Here is a 20,135-nt window from a genome sequence, read left to right on the forward strand (position 1 = left end):
AATATATCTCTAATGTATTATATCGTAAAGTAAGTAAGCAGTCACCCACTTAATTTCTAGACTGCTTGACCTGGAGAGACCACCTTTCGGATACAGAGATAGCTGAAACTCATTGGTGCACTTAATGGACCACTTTGTCTCTACAGTTAACGAGATAGAGAGATATCTAAACTAAGTTCGTTAGTTTAATGAAGGCATTTCATCACTGATTTAGGTTTCCAATCTCTGTAACTGGGACACCCTCTGCTCCTTCTGTACTTCATGGGGATGCCACTGGGATGAGTGAGACCGTATGAAAACACTCTGACCTCCTTAGACAGCAGACCTATAAAATGCAAAGAGAAAGTTCCCAGCTATTATACATGTGGCTGCTGTGTCGGTGAGCGTGGCCAAAAGGAGGAAAGACCAAACTGTTTGGTGAGACTGGTTCACTGAGGGGCTGCTAACACTCAGAGAATGAGAGCCCTGTTTCTAGGTTTTCAGGGAGATTTGGAATAAACCAAACTGAATTTTGGTCCATGCCCATTTTCTACTTAGTGTCTCTGTCACCGCTCTTTTCTGAAAAATCCTCATTTCAAATAACACAAAGGCCCTGCCCACATCCATAAACATGGCTTTATAGTTAAAAGTGAAGTCAACTGTTTGCATTTGTTTACTTTAAAAAATATCTGTACCCTCTTAGCACCAATAATTGGCATTTGTTTCTATTTCAAATCTTTCTCCTTCATGTGATACTCAAGGGATGGACTCTGAACACAGTACTTGTGACTCTGAATTTTTTCACTGAAGGTGACTGAGAGAGAAGATGAGAAGATAGAGGGCAGAGACAAAATAAACTGGAAGAGATCACCCGGCAGCTGCTCAAAGCACATTTTGAATAACTCAAAGCCTGCACTGCCTGTCTGAATCCTGTGGGGGAACAGAAAAGGTCCATTAGGACCACCTCCACACACTTGCAAAACAGAGATGAGGTATATGAAATAAGACTTGCAAAATTCCTCCTAGTTTGCTTTTTAATGGATGGGAGTTATTTTTTTAGAGTCTACAAAACTTAGATTAAATTAACTTCTCACGTGTAAAATAATCTATCAGAATTAATACCTGATTCATGTTTGCAGTTTATAAAGGACTCTTCACACATGTTATTCTATGCAATCCTCACTGTCACTTTGGGAGGCAGAGAGTAGCCTCATCTCTACCTGATAAATGTGGAAGGAGAGGCTGCAAGCCTTCAGGGGTCCAGCAGCGCAGTTGATAAGACTCAGAGCGACAGCTCTGAGCAACGCCGTCCAACTCCAATTCAACGCTCTGCCCCTGAAATGCATCTACCCCACTGATACTTACTGAGCACCTACTATGTGACACACACTGTCTGTAACACGGAGGATTTACAACCTGCGGCCTTTTTAAAGGTAAGCCCTCTCCCCACCCTCCCAGTGAGTGTGTTTGTGTGTGTCAGATCCTCAGAACTACTTTCAATAATAACACACGCATTCTTTCGGCTACCATACCCTTCTCTGCCACACGCTACTGAAGCTCTTCCCACCTTTCCCCAAGTTCAGGTTAAGGGCAACCTACTCTGAATCCTCCGCCTCCCGGTCAGAATGAGCAGCTTCACCTAGATGGGTGGCCTGTCTGGGGCTCTCAGGGCAGCCTGTCTTCAATCGGGCAGTTTGGAGGTGTCAGGCCTTGGGTGAGAACCAGAGCTCCAATCTCAGCCGTGTTTCTGCCACTTGCCCTGGACCGGACGGGCGGTGACGGTCCCGCCCCACTCAGCCGAGACAGAGCCTCTCCTGTGTCCCTCACCCTCTCTCCCGACAGCAGTCCTCAAGGGACAGCCCTGGGACTGCCCCCACAGCCCTCAGAGGACCCGGGCAGTCTGGTCACCCCTGGCCTGAACGCGGCCAGTGCCTCTTCGTCAGCCCCCGTCCGCACCCTCCTCGGCCACCACCGTGTCAGCAACCACTTCCTCAATACAGACTGGGTCTCAACTCTGTATTTCCCCCCAAATCCACACGTCACACCTCCTCTAGGACTACCAACCAAAGTCAAAATGCTCAGCAGAGTACTCGAGACCTTTCAGGACCCCTCCCCAGCGGTCCAGCCCTGCGGCCTCACACTCAGCCTGGTTATCTGCTCGAGGGGCCGACCGAGGCCAGGTTTCCCCCATCGTCGCTCACACCCTCCTCTCGACCTCAGAGCCCGTCTCCTTCCCAGCCCTGCTCTGCCTTCCAGGTCACGATGATGCCCACTTGTCCTCGGGACCTTCCCTAACTCCCAAGTTCAAATGAATCCTTCTCGCCTCTGTGCTTTCAAAGCACTTTGCTTATGTTACTTTCGTTGGTGTATTCACTATATGATAAATTACACGAGGAGAAAGCCTTTGTAAACTGCATCGCTCCCAAGTGTAAAGCATTATTTCTCCCTTGTAACCTTTCTCCTCTCCCCTTCTGCACCTTCCTCCAAGTACCTATCAGATAGTGGGAGCTCAATAAATATGCTGATTCAAACTACTTTCTAAAGTAAACCAATCAGACACCTGAGATGTCATTCTAAAACCTGCCACACTAACTAAACCCACTCAATTCCTCCCACCACAAAGGAGAAGCAGCATCGCTGTAGGTACACATATTGCACAGCACTTTCACCTTCAAAAGTCCTCTGTGAAAGAAAGTTAAACCTTTGTATAGCATAGCTATGGGCTGGTTTTTGTTCAGTTCTAAGGACTGCTGAAAGTCTTCGTGGGCTGTTGCATAGTCCTACAAAAAGGAGAATGAAAAAAAAAAATAAAGTAGTATTCGTTAGATATTTGGACATGTCTGACTTTTGATTGATAGAGGAAAAAAAAAAAATCCCCATTTATTCTGTGCCCTTTCTGGCTTTAAAGGAAACATTTCATGACCACAAATATTAGAAGAATGCTTACACTATTGGTTGAAAGAGCTGATTTCAATTGATGGGAGAAACAAAGGTTTAATTTAAGCATACCGTCTCAACCACAAAATGAATATTATTTTAAATACTATTAAAGTCATAATCTGTTATAGAAATTTTACAAATTATTTTCTGGTATTAGTCTTTTATTATACTCAATTCTAAAATAATTATGACATAGGTCAACCTTAAAATGTGTTATGATGAGATTTTTAAAATCCATTTTCTTTTGCAATAGAAAATTGTTATTAAAGTGACTGTAAACCCACAAAAATAGCCATGGCAATCATAAATATGACTCTGATGATAAAAGACAATCTTCCTAGATTGAGAAGCCACATTAGTTCAGGTCATGGTTCTTGGGTTGCGACACCCGAAGAAAATTCAAATTGTACCTCTAAGTTGAATGATCACATTGATAACATGAACACCTGCTTCTCTATGCTGACATTTGCAGGAAAAGTTAAGGTACAATCTGTAAACCAAATTTCTCTTCTGTTCCTCACTCTTTCTTTTTCCCCCAGCCCAGAATTTGTTACTGCTGACAGTTCAAGCAAGAAAATGTGTTCCTGGTACTTAATATTTCTCCACTGGCTTTGATTTCAGCTAAAGAAAATGCTTTCATAATTGCCTTATATCACAGACTATTATTATACAGCCCCAAACCCCAGTCTTTCAAACGGCAGCTTTCTGAAGTAGAAGGAAAAGCGAAACCTTTATCATCGTGAAAGGATATGTTTCAAGGCAAGAATAATTCACCTCTGATATGAAGTACAGGGTCCCGCGGTGTCTGTATAGCCGTGCTGAGGGCTGAAGTTGAATAGCTTTAGTGAGATCATTCACTGCTTCATTAATTCGTCCCAGAGGGGACAGAATCTATAAACCCAAAAATGTTATTAGGGGAGAAAAGTCCCAATCATTGTCCTTACAACTGTCAATGTTTTTGACTTTTCAATTCCACTTCACCACCCCGCACTCACAACGTGACTCTCAGCAGCCTAGAACCCTTGACCCCGTGTACTGTGCAGTGAGGTTCAAAGTCAACAGCGGAGGGGCTGCCGACCTTGTTCAGCCAAGGGGATGCTGATGGACTATGACCACGGCCACTGCCTTGTCACTGTTTCATGTTCTGTTTCACATGCTGCTTTTCTTGAAGTGTGACCGTTTGTTCCCCAACCTATCATTTACCTTTCAAAACAAAATCTGCATGTCAAATTAATCTGAAAGATAACTTTGAACCATTAAAATAGAGGAAGTGTTAAACACAGATTGGAGTCCTCCGTGGTGTCTAGCTATGCTGTCTGTAGTATTAAGTGCTGCGTGGCAAGTTCTAAGATTCCAGGGGTTTTGGAAGCCCTCTTCTGTGAATAGCTCTCAACTCATCAGTCATGATCTGCAAGGGAGTGAAAAAACATCTGCAGGCCTGTTCTGAATGCTCTTTTGATCCAGCAATCGGTTGTGTTCAGGCAACAATGACAATAAGGAAAACAGCTCAGAATGCAGAAGTTCACCCAAATGATGTAATATCAGTATTCATGCAATCAAGCGCAAGCGATTTATCCAGAACAAATGTCCTTAAATTAGGGTTAATTTTGTTCTTATAAGAGGTCATTTCCATCAAGTTTTACTAACTGGTTTCCTCCTCTGCAGGAACTTAAAACCAGTGAGAGAGAGAAGATTCAGGCAGGCACATCACCAGTGGCAAGAAAGACAGCTCACAGAGAGGAAAGAAATGGAATATATGCCCTTAGAATTCAAGAAGCGTGGTGGTCTAGGGTTATATTTTGGAAGAAAGACATCCCAGCCTCGTGTATTCACCCCTAGAGGCATAACTGAATTCTCACACCCCAGCGCAACAATCAATATGTGTAATCATGACCAGAGTAACTAAAAAAGGTTGAGTTATGTTCACTAAATACAGACTATTTCAGAGAGTAGAAAAGCGAAAAGTTTCTCGTAAAATAATTTCTGACACATATAAATGGTATCCTGTAATTTAGCTGGAAGAATCACCAGGTCATGACATTATTGCCCCATAATGCCAGAAAAGGGGGATGTCACTTTACATCTTTTTAGATCATTGGAAATCATGTTTCTGATTGCCAATATCATTTCGGGTACACAATTAGCTTTTAATTAGATGTACGAAGTTTTTTAAAGCTGCTAAATCAGTCTTCTTTCTAAGTGCGCTTCGTTAAATTCATGCTTTCTCATAACACTTTAGCACAGCATGGGCATACTGGCGGGGAAGAACACAGCACCCACTCCGTGGAGCAGAAGGTCACCAAGTGAGCCCCCAAACGCTCACCCCAAACACCAACAGGCCTCTCGTGCAGCAGCCAACAGATTACAGGCACTTAGCCCTTGGCATTACGAGCCAAAAGAGATGAGAGAGAACAAATTTGTTCATTAATTGAGAAAGAATTTCATTCAGAAAGCCACATCCCCAATGAAAACAAAAAACTCATTTTAAGAAACTGAACTGTAACTTAAGACGCTATAATTTTGAGAACAAAAACATCACAAATGCAGGTTTAAAAATACTAAAACACGTAGTGTGCCCTTTGCTTGCTAAGTTTTCTCCCTCACAAGAGGGGGGAAAAGCCATTTGTCCCTTTAGTTCAACTGTCAGATCAGATAATTAAAAGTTAAGTTTTATTCAGATTGAAAACATTAACATAAATTCTGGAGCATTTAATATGGTTAAACGTGTAGTAAAATAAATACGACATGAAACCTGGATAGTTTACTATTGTTTTATGAAAATGGTAAAATGGACACATTTCATCTTAAAACATGAAAAGGGGTGCCTTTGCACACAGTCCTCTCTTTGGCCTGAACACCCTTCACCTTGTTCCCCAGGACACAGTTTCTGACCGGCTCCAGCATCACCTCTTCAGTGAGGCCTCTGCAAACACCGCCAACGTCTGTCCCCTTGCTAATCTGTCCCAGGGCTCCAGCAGACCATGCTTTCTGCTCCTGAACAAGCACCCCCTCTTTCAGTATCCAGTCACACACGTTACCTGGAACTGTCATCACATGTTCCCTTTCTGTCTCCACTGTGAGTCCTAAGTTCCTGTTATGGTCACTCTTACCTGATCTAGGTGTCTACATAGATAGTTATATCTCATAAGAATTATATACAAGTGCACACACACACACACACACACAAATCTCATTCGACCATTCTGTCATACTGTTTTGCTAAAGTATGTCATATATACAGTAAACACGTGTGACATATTTTTCAATGAACATTGACAGTGGTGGTACACATCATAACTGTATATTTTAATACTAAAAGTTACTGTTATATGTTAAATCAGGAGTATCACTTGGCCCATAGTTTTCTAGTAATTTCAACTGTGTTTAAAGGCATTATGTACCTTTGGAGGAAAACACAACAGCTACACGGGAGGCTTAAAATTTATCAGTAATAAAGTAATCGGAAAAAAAAATCTGAGATTCAACGAATCCAATAACAACAGAGGGAAAAAGAAAACCGCACTCACTTCTGCTCGCTGCTCAAATACCTCTGGACGATCTGGTTCCAAGGTAATTACTCGGCTCAGTTCGAACAGAGCAAGCTCAGCGTTCTTAACGTCCTTGAAAAGGCATTAGCTTAGTATGAGATACACTGTTACTCAAAACCAGCTTGAAGAGATTTTCTGAAAAAACTAATAATTTAGTAATGACATAACTACTTATTTAGAAATAAATACGAACGAAGCTTCTAAATAAGAGATCGGCCAAGGTAAATAAGCTATAGGACAATTATCTAACTTGCTCAAGTCTACCTACCCATCAACAGCACGCTGGACCTGGCTACCTAACCCAAGTTCCACAGATGGCAAGATATTTTCTCAATGTAACCTGCTGAAACACCACATCGAGAATTTCAAGGGATGAGCACACGGACACCAGTGTGCAAAATGGTGCTGACCGGGGGCAACGTGGGAACAGAGAGGGACTGTGTCCAGGTCAGTCAAAGCCCCCAGGCCTGTACTCTACACCTGGAGAAGTCTAGGTAAACCTGTTCTCTTTAAAATGTACACATTATATCAAAAATACATGAACGTGCTACTTTTACATTAAAAGTGCATTAAAAATACACATTTCATGTCAAGATATAAAATTAAAAGAGACAAGAATGAGGAAGAAGTACGTTATCTCTGACCTTTACTAGAGCAAACTTCAGTCATTTACTGATGCCCTGAACATAACTAGGGCTATTTATCGATGCTCTGAATGTCACGTTGTTTCCTTCCCGAATCTGAGCTCCTGCTCAGTTTTCCTTCTCAGGTCTCAGCAGTATACAAATATTACACAAGATTTCTCCAATAGGCCAGCAGGCAATTAGGACAATTTTTTTTTAATTGGCAAAGATACAAAAGTTACATTTCTCCCTCAAAGCATAATTTCATTTGAATATTTTTAACAAAAAATTATGGAAAAAGTTTATGCAGAATGTTCAAGACTGAATATCTGTACATCTGATCTTAGACCACTTCATTATTTACTATATAATCCCAGGAAAGTCTTCATTTTTATATCATAGTGCCTTTGCTTGACCAAAATATATTGGGTTGGCCAAAAAGCTCATCTGGGTTTTTCTGTAACATCATGAGATATACTGTTACCCAAAACCAGCCTGAATAGATTTTCTGAAAAAACTAACAATTTCGTAATGACGTTACTTATTTAGAAATAAATATGAACATCTTATGGAAAAACCTGGACGAACTTTCTGGCCATCCAATACTTATTAAAACCTTCCTCTTGAACTCCTCAGACAAATAAGGGGAATAGGGCTCCAAAGACATATCTATCTGGAAAAGTATAATATATGATAATAAATGAAAAATAAATTTTACAAAAAAACTTTTGTTCTTTTATTCAACCTTTTAAAATTCTGAAAGGAACTCAGATTCTAAGTCCCACTACTCTACTGATACCCAGACTCTCTTTTACACCAGTGAGTATGTCTCAGGAATTCAGTCAAGGTCTCGTGTTTTTCTTGGCTTCTCTCCAGCTACTCATGAAATACAGTTTAGGCTGGCAAAGGCTGTCCTTTTGGAATAGAGAGTAAGGTGAAACTGACCTCAGAAGACCTGGGCAGAAATTCCCAGCCCCCCACTTCCCAGACACTTGATCTTGAAGAAGTTCCCTATGGCCACTGTCTCATCTGTGGACTGGGCTGACACCACTGCGTGTTCCGTCAGAGCTCGGGGAGCAGTGAGGGGCTCTATGGGAACCCTGGTCCGAGTCCAGTCATGGAGACACCATGGCAAGCGTAACTATTCCATACTCACATGTAGTCCCTTCTTTCCATAGGCTATCCCTCGGCCATAAATTGCACTAACCAGATCAGGCTCCTCCTAGTCAGACCAAAACAGAAACACGTCAAAAACTATAAACAAAACAAAACAAAACAAATCAGTTTCTGCTTAAAGCACGTTAATGCCACAAATGACAGCTCTACGTTATGCTACCACCACTCATGTCAATCAATATGCAGTCCCCAACCAAAAAAGTCTGTATTTTTAAAGCTCATCTGAATGAGACATGAATAAGAGTTTTACATTAAAAAAAAAATTAAAAAATAAAGAAAACCAACATTACTGAGCTCAGTGCTAGTGTCTTTCGCACAGTCGTCTTACTTAAAATGTAATCCTCTCAACAACTCTATGATGGGCAGCGATCACAGCTCGAGAAAAAAAGCAGGCTCGGAGGAGCAGATACAGGAGTAAGGGCCTGGATGACTCCTCTTCCTAGTTTGTCTGCTTTTAAATAGTCATGAAATAATCTGAAAAGGAAAGAACCTGTCGGAGCCAGCACAACGAGGAAAGAGAGGTGAGTTGGCTCCACAATCTGTTGGGGGTTAATACAGTCCTTATTCTAATGCGTCAAGAGGAAGAACTAGACCCTTTCTGCAAGCTGCTCCCATGTGGACTGGACGGAACCCCCTTCAGGCCCAAGGACAGAGCGTCTGCTGCCCCTGCCACCAAGTCCCTACGCGTGGGCCAGTGGGATGAACTGCCCCACTTGCTGAGTGGAACGCCTCTCGTCTACATTTAACCTCTGCAATTCTTACCCTTTTCTCTGAATCCTTTCCCGTACATTTAAGAAAGAAGAGTACACAGCCACTGGTTATAAGGTCCTGAGTGAAGAATTTAATAGGACTACACCACATGAGGTATTTTACAGACTAATCTATTAGCAGTTTCAAATCTGAGATAGGGTGTCTGCCAGTTTTGCTGAAAAAGACACATCAACTTCAATGATGAGTACATGGGAAAAAATAAAGGATAATATTCTATACACTGAAAAACAAAACAAAACAAAAAGCTACTATAAACAGAATCAGGTACATTCCATCAAGTAGTAAATGGGTTCATCACTGGCTACAACCCAGCCAACAGACGAGCCTCACGGTATATGGAAAATTAGAAAAATTCAAGTCAACAACTACAGATTTCTAGCTTCTCTTGGAAAAAAAAAAAATTCAACAACAACAGATCCACACTTGGGCATAAGAATGTGAGAACATGACCAAAAAAATAAATAAATAGAGCTAAATACTGACTGCCTATTTAGATGAAGGGTGTGTATTCACCAGCTTACCATAAGCCCACCCACTGCCTCTACACTATGACAGTTCACTTTGCTCATTTAACATGCTTCTCTGGCTCCCATATTGGATTTCTGATTCATAATGTATGTGTAACTGACATGAAAGGCTGTCCGCGCTAGTTGCTAAATGGAAAAAAGTACGCATTAGAGAACGACAGAGGAATGGTAGTCACTTCTTATAAGTAAGACTTATATACGATTATGTGGATTAGTGTGTGCAAAAAAGCTCTCCAAAATACTAACAGCAGTTTCCTCTGGGGAGTGGGATTACTGGGTATCTTTCTCTTCTGCTTAATACACTGATGCATTCCTTTTAATTGTTTAAAACAAACACATATATATTTATAATCAGAAAAAAATGTGTTAAGTAAAATGTACTGCAGAAAATAATAGAAAACTTCACTATCAATTGAAAATATCGTATTTAAGTAAATAAACAGAAAATTCATTATAAGTTATAGAAAATTTTAAACGAAGAAAAGCACACAAAAAAGAAGATAAATGGCACCCTATAATCTTGTCACCCAGAGATAACACTTTAAACATTTAAATATTCTTCCTGGCTTAAAGAAAGACAGACCAAGTAGTCTGGGAGAGGGATACAGGTACAGAGGGTGAGGAGAAGCAGGAAAAAGAGCTCCCCACCGAGGAACTAAAGTAAAACGGTCTTCACGTTTTTCCCGGGCGACGGCACCTGCCAGAAGACAGAACAGTCAACAGAGCAGCACCTCGGCCAGGCTGGACGGGGCGTGGTGAGCCCACGCAGCTCATGCCTGCTGCTGACAGGCCTCCAGCGAGAGGAAACCCCCCCTTCAGAGTTGTCTCAAAATACACTATCCAAGAAGCGTTTCTCCTCAACTGAGCAAAATTTTATACCAGGTGACAGGAGGTAAATTAGAAAAAAAGTGCATTTAGATCAAGAGTTGTTCTACTTGCATGATTGACATCATACACCCTGTGGCCACACCAGCCACCCTGGGAGCCGTTCTCAGGTCCCCAGCCATCACATCTACTCGAGAAATCCTGGCGATCTCCCCTCCTGATCCATCAGCCACTGCCCGGTTTGAAGCCTTCCTCTCTCACGTGGCTACTGCGATGGCCTTCATCGCTCTCCTGTTTCTTCCCATCCAGTCCCCAGCCCCACGCTGAGTTCCCACAACACTAAGTCTGATCATGACATTCCCCTGGCTGAAACTATTCATTGGTTCCCCAACACCTACAGCAGCAAAATTCAAACATTTTCCACTCTAATCCACAGCAAGAAATACATTGTACCCTGGAACCCAGGACACTCGTACATACATACATAAACATACACACAAACACAACAGAAACAAAAGCTTCCCTATGTCGCATCGAGCCTCACCACACACAGTGTGAGCGGGTGTTTCCTCCTCTGGCATATTTCATTTAAAAAATGCTAGTCTTGACTCACCAAATTAATTTCAGGGCCTACTAAAGGTAGCGCCTCGTAATTTGAAAACCAGTGAGGGAACATCTAAGTGCCTCTGCAAAACATACTGATCGAGTTCCTGACTCTCCATTCATCTCCGTCCACTCCCACTCACAATTCATACGCTAAAAATTGGCATTAATGGGACTTCCCTGGCGGTCCAGTGGTTAAGACTTTGCCTTCCAATGCAGGGGGTGCAGGTTCAATCCCTGGTTGGGGAGCTAAGATCCCACATGCCTCGTGGCCAAAAAACCCAAACATAAAAAATAAAACAGAAGCGGTATTGTAACACATTCAATAAAGGCTTTAAAAAAAATGATCCACATAAAAAAAAAATTTAAAGAAAAATTAAAAATAAAATAAAAATTGGCATTACTTAGTAGTTTCCTAGATACAACATGGTCTCTCAAGCTCGGTGCATTTGCAAATGCTCTCATCTGCCTGAAACACCCTCCCACTGCTTCTGTGCCCAAAGAAGTCCTTCCAGCCTCGAACCCTCTCCTCTGACTCCTGCCAGATGCCCCTGGAAAACAGATAAGCTCCTCTTCTCTGTTCCACTATATGTCACACAGATGTGAGTCATTCATTCAACAAATATTTACTCAGGGCCAGTGATGAGCCACGTCCCATCCCATGTGCTACAAATGCCACCGTAAAGCAAAAACCAACACAGAAGGCAAAAGATTCTTGCCTTCTCGGAGTATGGCCAAAGAATTACAGATGAAAATGTAAAGTTACACCTTCAATAAGCGCCAGAGTGATAAATGGTGCTTTAAGAAAACATATAAAGACTTAAGGTCAGGAAGGATTCCCTAAGGAAGAGACACCTGGGCTGAGATCTGCAGGGGGTGGGGGAATCCCAGAATGACTGGTCCAGGCAGAGGGGGCAGACAGTGCGAAGGCTCTGCAGGAAGCAGGGAACACGGCATCTCCGAGCTGAGGCTGGAGAGGCAGGCAGGGACTTTATTAAGGATGTGTCTCTTTAACCTGAAAGCAATAGCAAAGCATATGTGTGTTTAAAGTGCACGTTTGCATGGTGTGCACACGTGCGTGTGTGAGGAGGGTGTGAGGAGAGACGCCAGGAAACGGCGGCCCATCTGTCATCTGGCAGATGGAAGTGGCTCAGCCGTGGCTGGAACAGAGCTGGGAGAAGCAGATGGACGAAGGAGATACTCAGGAGGCACGCAGATAGGGCTGATGATGAAGTTAAGAGGCACACACACGTGTGCAGCACGTGGACTCATGTAACCCTATGGAGGGGGTGCCATTCACTGCGCGTGGCGACACTAGGGATCCTTTTTCAGTCGTGGGGGTTGCTGAGGGATCGGGGAGAGAATGCAGTTAATTTGGAACCTGTAATACGAGGCTAACTACACCAACAACCGCAATAACCAAACATCCTTCTATGCTGTTGGGGAAAAAATTCTGAAAAGAGGCGTAAATAGAATGAAAAGAGGAGTAAATAGAATGGAGAAGACCTGAATATGTTACAGATGCACGTTTGTGTTCTCTATTATTCAATTTACACGTTCCTTTTAGAATTTTTTTCCAACACCATAGAAGGATACATAATTATTGTGGCTATCATACCACAATATAGTCTAGTATTACGTGTTCCTGAATTTAAATAGTAGATTTTATTACTTTTTTCGATTGATACAACTTTCTTACTTTATCATTGGCTTTGGATGTTAACAAGTCAAAATTCCTTCTTATGAAATGTCACAATGAATAATTTTTTCAAGTAAAAAACAGTGTTTATTTCTAAAAACAAATTGAGCTCAGAATATCATTTCAAAGTATTTTTGAATACACAAGTCTAATAATATTTATACTTTATAAAGTTTTCAGAATTTTAAATGAATTAAACTAATATTTCAATTGTCCAATATTACTCACTTCATGCAAATGCAAAATCATGGTATAATAAGATATTTATCTTACTGGAATCATGTCCGCTTAGATGTCTCAATTCTCAAAAAAATCAATTTTTTCAAACACATAAAAGTCTAATTTACCATCTTCACCATATTATTTACATACTGATTATAAAATTTACAAATATTTATTTTCCACCACAAGGTTGGCTTTTTGTTAAAACTCGAAAGTCCCTGGATCAAGAAGAATAAGCCAAAAACGTCACTGCACAGCAATGTAACGAGGATTGAGTTCTGTGTAAGTGACAGGCGCACATACATATGTACATAAAAGATGGTTACAAGGTCACGTGCAGAGGAATGTTTTACATTTTGTCTGCTAATGTAAAAAAAAGAAACAAAGTTCTTTCATGAATTCAGTTCTACCAGAATCAGATCAGAATTAGATGAGCTCATGGTCACACAACTAACAGCAAAGGCCAACAACTAACAGCAAAGGCCAACTGCCTTGTAACACTGTCACAGCACTCATGTCACCCAGCCCTGCAGGAGCACCAAAGCAGCACAGAAATCAGGAAAGGGTCCCACTTTCAAGAACACTATGATCGAGGTGCTGACACATGGAAGTGACACGAGGACATCGACGTGCAGACAATACGGACTGATACACTTTTAAAATCAAGAGTTTCCAATGAAGACAGACAGATCTACTGTCTTGAAATTGTGCTCAGTTGGAAACCTTGATGCTTAAGGAACACTGTCTTCCTTTGTAGATGTGCCAAACAACCCATATTTGGGTAAATATTCAAACGAACACTTTGAAACAACAAAGATTATGGAAATATCCCGTTAAGTTTGCTCTCTGATGCTGGAACTAAGACATAAGAAGGTATAAAAGCTTTACATCAAAAGGTCATTCTAGAATATGAGCAGCCCTCATGCACAGACCCAAATTTCACATTAAATGATCTTATATAAATGGTGAATATAATAAAATCCCAGCCCCCATTGCCCCATCTGTCTTCAGCTTTCTATGAATGGAATCCGATTCCATGTGCTGCTGCTTCACACTGGAGGTCGTGGGCTGTCCAAGAGAAACATTTTGTCAAGGGTTAACGAACTAAAAAAAAACAGGAAAAGTTTGTCTGTGAATAGTTAACACTGAAGATTTGTTCAAGGATGTCTATTGGCTTAAAAATACAAACAGAGTTTTTGAACATGTGGAAGGTCCTGCAAGGAACAGGTGAACATCTAATAGCATGCACTGACAAAAATGACTCTCTGGTGATGCTGAGTGGAGTCCTAACTCAGCATCCCTCCATGCTTGAAACGCTTTAGCACTGTTCTGAACACTGGATATGAAAAAGTACTGCTGGGGTAAAAGTCGACTTCACTACTGCAAGGCACAGTATTGCTGCACTTGCCAATACAAGAAGAGGAAGAACAGTTAGGTTTAAAGAATGGTCATACTTTAAAAATAAAACATAAAGAGACTGACATGCAAATCCTGATTCATGGTAAGAAATGGAGTTTGGGTTAATTAAAGAAGTAGCAATAACTATTCTTGGGACACTTACTACCAGCTATTTGTATAGTTTTTTGATGAGAGTGGCTATCAAGAATTTGAAGAAATCAATGAAAAGCTCTTAAACAGGAATTATGTGCATCAATTTCAAACATAAAGCCTAATATGAAAAAGTTATGTCCAGAAAAGCAGGATCAAGTCTCTTATTAAAATTTTAAAAAAGAATCTTAGCATTTAATGTCAAATCTTTGTATTTTGCATTTATCACAGTCATATAACATAAAGAAAATGTGACAGATTCCCACCAAGCCCTATCTGGGTGCCTCTAAATCTGCTCCTGCTTACCCCAGTGTGTCATGCAAATATGATTCTCCACATGCGTTATGATGTGGAGAAGGCTGGGAAGCACCAAAACAAAGGGGAAGAGAGACATCGCCAAGAAGAGAACCAGCAGGAAGCCCAAAGCATCGAGTGTCCGTGTGGAGACGTGTTATGAATGACGACCAGTCCTGTCTTCTGTGGGCTTGGAGCACTTGAACTTTCTGCTGCTCCCCCATCCTCCTTTCCTGCCCATGAATCACCAGAATCACCAGTCCAACCTTATAATCCACACATTCTCAAAGAAAAATTTACCAGTTGAAAGCAACCCAACGCAGATTGATGGAAATGTTTTATCAAACATCAATATATTAATACCACTTCTTAGCACAAAGAGAAAAATTCTGATCTACTTTCTGAACGCAGTTGCAACAGCAATGTTTTACAATAATAAATGGACAACAGAGATATTACAGTCATTAAAATTATGAGAGTGCAGAAAAATACTGAAAAATTTATAAAATTAAGTGAAAAGTAATACAAAACAGTACATGTGTTCAGATTATAAAAAACATGGATACTTTGAAAAGGTCATAAACAAAAAACTTAAGTAATGGTAGAGTGGCAGAATTAGGAAATTTTTTATTACTTAAAGTTTTTTCTTTAACATTGTTATATTATTTTTCAAAAACTTGAATGAATTGATAATAACGTCTGCAAGTTCATACTGTGGTCTTCTGTTGGCTACCATAAATTAACTGAGATTTGCTCCTATGAAGGTATCAAAGCCTCCCTTTCAAACCAGGCTGTTAAAGTGCTTTCTTACCTTTTTAAATATTGCAATGCTAAATAGAAAGACGATTTTTAAAACTTTATAACCTATCCATTGTACTTTAAACTCCACTGAAGAATATTATTCCATATGACCACTCAAACACATAGCCGTGTGGATCTAAGGACTTTAAAGTAATAACTATAAAAATATCTTATTGATTATTTGAGAGGGAAGATAGAATTATCAACATAATTAATCGTTTGCTTAAAAAGAGAAAACAAAAGCAGAATAAAAGTTTCAAAAATAATATTTTAAAATTAAGTCTGCCTGCTGGACTGTAAACTATCTGTTGGCTCTTACTATATTAGCACAGGTGAATATGCCAGAATGGTGCTCTGAATAGCTGAAATTAACTGGGCATTTACTATGTGCCAGGCACCTGGGAAAGCACTTTTTAAGATATTTCATTTGAACTGAACAAGAATATTTTTGGAGGTAGTTATTATTATGCCCACAATCCAGGTTAAATAACATGCTAGTAAGCAGCAGAGTAGAGTAGAAGTTGGGTATTTCTAACCTGACTTGACTCAAATGGACAGACAGTGGACAATGGCCAAGCATCTACTACCAGAATACAGTAAAATAATGACCTGAGATACATGGCCAGCACTGTCAGGCTGCATTACAGGTCCCCTATGCAACTCTTGTGTGTTTAAGCGCTTGGTCTGAACCAGACTTTAACACAGCCATCCATCAACAGAGGCCCAATACATCTGCTGAAGAGTCTCATAATGATACTTCAAGGTGAGAAACAAATCCATGAAGGGACTTAACCATGCAGAGCAACTCCTGCACAGACAGTAAATATCTGTAATTCCAAGAATTTCCAGGGTCCACATCTCATGGGAGGTATCAAGGTAGAGAGGAAAACGAACTGAAGCTAATGTTTTTGTCTTTTTAAAACTTGAGTTTGAATCTCATCTCTGCCACCGGATGGTGGGGAGACTACAAGCAAATTGTCTGATCGCCTTAGATCTCATTTTCCTCTTTTAAAATAAAGTAATACTGCAGAGAGTAAATGAGAGCCTGTTACAAGGCCTGCACTAAGAAAGTGCTCAGTTGGGGCTGATTTCCTTTCTTTCCTTGTAAAATCTTAAAATCTTTGTTTTATTGCAGCACTTTAACTACGCATAAGTCCATAGTTTTGTCATAACTATAAACCTGCAATTACATAATTAAGAAGAAAAATTACCTGAAGCATTGTTGAAAAATGCCTTATTGCTTCATCATAGAGACCACTGCCAATCAACACATACGCAATAGCTATGAAAAAAATACAGAAACGTTAAGGAACGAATAAAGGATCTCAGACTGAAATTGGTAACTAAACTCTTTACCAAATCTTAAAAGGCAGCTCCAAGGACTAGAAGCAGTTAAAGAAAGCCTAGAAGTTAATAAGATGTAATTGAATTCTCCTACCACTCAGCACTTGCTAATCAGTCTTCTAGTTCTATCTAGATTTAAATTATTAAAGCCATCTTTAAAACATCTGCCTACAAGAAGTAATTATCTTTTTCTAAGCCCATCACTCACTTTCAAATACCAAATAATCTTTATGATGTTTCCGATCTATCTATCAAAAGAACTAGTAATAGCCTGAATGATATCCATATAACATGGCAATGTGACTTTACTGTGAAAGTTAGAAGAAATACCCAAATAGCATCACATATCTCGATTCCTGCAGGTGCTGAATTTACTGCCATTACCTAGTAAGAACAAAAACAGAGGCTCCAATTAATATATATTAATATAATGCTTAACTGTAGATATAATTCACACCACTGCAAAAGACCATTAGTCTTTTCCCTAGCTCTTCTATTCAAAATATAGTCAAAATACTACTCAAAATATACTCGAAAGATCACAAATAGTTTTTCATCAAATTGTTTATGTAAGTGGTATTTTGAAATTAGAGCCACAACAAATCTCTTAAAACATGGCACAATTTTTCACTAAACTTTTTCACCTGTCAAAAAAAACAATAAATTTTAATATTCTAGATTACATTTCCATCTATAACATTTGCCCTAACTCCCTAAAGCTCCAAACATCCCTGAAAAATTGTATTCCTAACTCAAAATAATACTATTTTGATCATATTTCTTTGCAAAAAAAGCTCTATTGCGACCCTCTAATTCACAGACGTTTAATAGGTGTTCAAGGAGATGGGCAACTAAAACCTTTCATGTCATTCAGAGTTCCAATTCCTTGACAGTAAAAAGTAGTAAAAGCAGTAAACGTGGAGAGAGATTTAGAGTGTCTTTATAACTAACCCGAGAAAAGTAAAGTTCAAAAACACTGAATATTGTAATAACACAAGAGCTTTTGGGGGCATTCTTCAACATGAAAAAGAGGACTGTTTTCATCCTAATTTCTTTGAAAAGGTAAATAAGGTCAAACTCATATTCAGAGTAATAGGAATGGATACTATTCAGATAGTTGTAGCAGATAATGAGACAGCCAGAGAGCTCTATGGTGGGTCAGTAACATTCGCAGTACAAACAACAACAATAGTTATATGTACTGTATTCTTAATACGTGCCAGGCAGAATCCTATCTACTTACAAGTATTATAACTCATTTACTCCTTAATTGCAGTGAGGTAGGTACAACTGTCATCCCCATTTGCAGACATGGAAATGAAGAATTTAAACTGTCCAAAGACAACATGCAGTGAGGCAAAGGAACCAGGCTGCCTGGCTGCAAGACCCGCCCTCCTAACCAACACGCTACCCTGAGAGAAATCAAGGCTGCACTGAAACTGCTGTGCACTGGGCCGGACTGCAGAATGCTTTGAATTCCTTGATGACTGGATGAACGGGCACCGAGATGTAAGCCTGTACTTCTCTGAGTGCAGGAAGACACTTTAGAAAGCCAAGATCTGGGCCCCGACTCTGGCCCTGCCACTTGCTGGCTGTGTCATCACGGGGACCTCGGTCACTCTCATTACGCTCTGGGCCTTGCTTAACAAGCCTGTGGAAAATTCTCTTAGATTCCTTTCAGATCTAAATTTTCAGAATATCCTATCTTCCTGTACTCAGTAAATATCTGTTGAATGAACAAATGAATAAGTGACCCATAAAAACAAACACAGCTTCAGGGGATGAGGGTTATTCTTAGGAACATGTTTGAAATTGTCGTCCATGGCTAGGCTGTTGAACTCTACTCAAATAAAATCAAATCCAGCTCTCAAATCTTTCCATCTAAAAGTAAATATTTTTTTGAGAAAAACCCAGAAGTATGCATTAAAAGTAATCTAAATCCTGTACAAATACAAATAACTATTAACACTAGGATCTAAATTTGGTTGTGGGCATAAAGAAAAAACTAGGATAGCTGGAATCTCCCAGAAATTGTTACTAATGAGTGATTCCACATCTCCCTGCAACATGTATGTTGACAGGTCATTTTTCCAAGAAAAAAAAATATTGAGGTTCAAAAGATCCTGGGCCAGCTCAGGGCCTATCCTATCCCAGGGTGAACTAGGATTATTCTTAGAGCAAAGGATAGGCCTGGCACGTGTTAGGCTCTTAATTCACTGTTTAATAAATGAATATAAGAGGGACTTCCCTGGTGGTCCAGTGGTTAAGAATCCACCCTCCCACGCAGGGGACGTGGTTCGATCCCTGGTCAGGGAACTAAGATCTCACATGCCACAGAGCAGCTAAGCCTGCGCGCCACAATTACTGAGCCTGCACCCTCTAGAGCCCGTGCCACAGCTAGAAAAGCCTGCATACTGCAACTAGAGAGAAGCCCGCAACAAAGGGCCCACGTGCCACAATGAAAGATCCCACATGCCTCAACTAAGACCCGATGCAGCCAAATAAATTAATTTAAAAAAAAAAAACTGAACAGAATCCCAGGACTACAAAAGAGACTAAATCTGATGCCTTAAAGGATAATCATTGATAATTCTCAAACCCTTCTCAAAGAATATAAACAAAAAGTGATTAATACTTTCAAAATAGTCAACTCTCAATTATCTGCACTAACAAAGGAAGAAGCAAATACAAGAAGTGCTCAGTCTTAATACAAAATGCACATGGCAGCAGAAAGGATAAAATGATTATGTGTAAATTAGAAAAAAATTTCCGCAGGTGCTTCTGCACACGGGAGCATGCGCTTATACGAAATCTGTCCAACTGCACTGTATTCAATTTTGCTTCCACTCCTTCAAGTGTGAGCTGACCGGGCCACGATGGAGACACACCCGAAGCATATCAGACACTGGTGAAACCAGACTGTTCTAAGACGTGCCTTGAACGAGCCAAACTGCACGCGTGACCCATCTGCAGATTAGAATGAACTCAACTTTCTACGCCCACGTGCTTAGACCTGACAGTAACTGACTGGCCCCGTGAATAGAATTAACTCAAACCTAGCTACTTTATCACATAGAAGACTGAAGTAGGTATGATTCTCTCCTGCTTTCACTTCTCTATTGTTCATATTTGATGACAGCATACAAATAACCTTTTAATGAATGCTGAGAGCTCATAAGAACTCAGTGGCATAATTATTAACTTCCATAGAAACAGAGATGTGGAACCGTCCTTA

General features: G+C 40.3%; 1 protein-coding gene across 6 annotated transcripts in view; it reads right to left on the bottom strand.

The window, feature by feature from the left end:
* Window positions 1-20,135, bottom strand: part of TTC13 (tetratricopeptide repeat domain 13) — a 67,650-nt gene that overhangs the window by 26,615 nt on the left and 20,900 nt on the right. For 4 of the 6 annotated variants that reach the window (XR_009053732.1, XM_057735113.1, XM_057735112.1 and 1 more), the window contains 5 exons: window positions 16,768-16,838; window positions 8,247-8,312; window positions 6,447-6,539; window positions 3,694-3,810; window positions 2,649-2,759 (listed from right to left, as the gene is read on the bottom strand). Coding sequence is in view for 5 of the 6 variants with exons in the window: in XM_057735113.1 (XP_057591096.1) it covers window positions 2,649-2,759; window positions 3,694-3,810; window positions 6,447-6,539; window positions 8,247-8,312; window positions 16,768-16,838 (458 nt within the window). In the remaining variant the exon portion in view is untranslated. The remainder of the gene's footprint in view (window positions 1-2,648; window positions 2,760-3,693; window positions 3,811-6,446; window positions 6,540-8,246; window positions 8,313-16,767; window positions 16,839-20,135) is intronic. The other 2 variants (XM_057735115.1, XM_057735114.1) reach the window with 1 other exon arrangement.

The sequence above is a fragment of the Hippopotamus amphibius genome, chromosome 5 (assembly GCF_030028045.1).
Source record: "Hippopotamus amphibius kiboko isolate mHipAmp2 chromosome 5, mHipAmp2.hap2, whole genome shotgun sequence".
Classification (NCBI taxonomy): Eukaryota; Metazoa; Chordata; class Mammalia; order Artiodactyla; family Hippopotamidae; genus Hippopotamus; species Hippopotamus amphibius.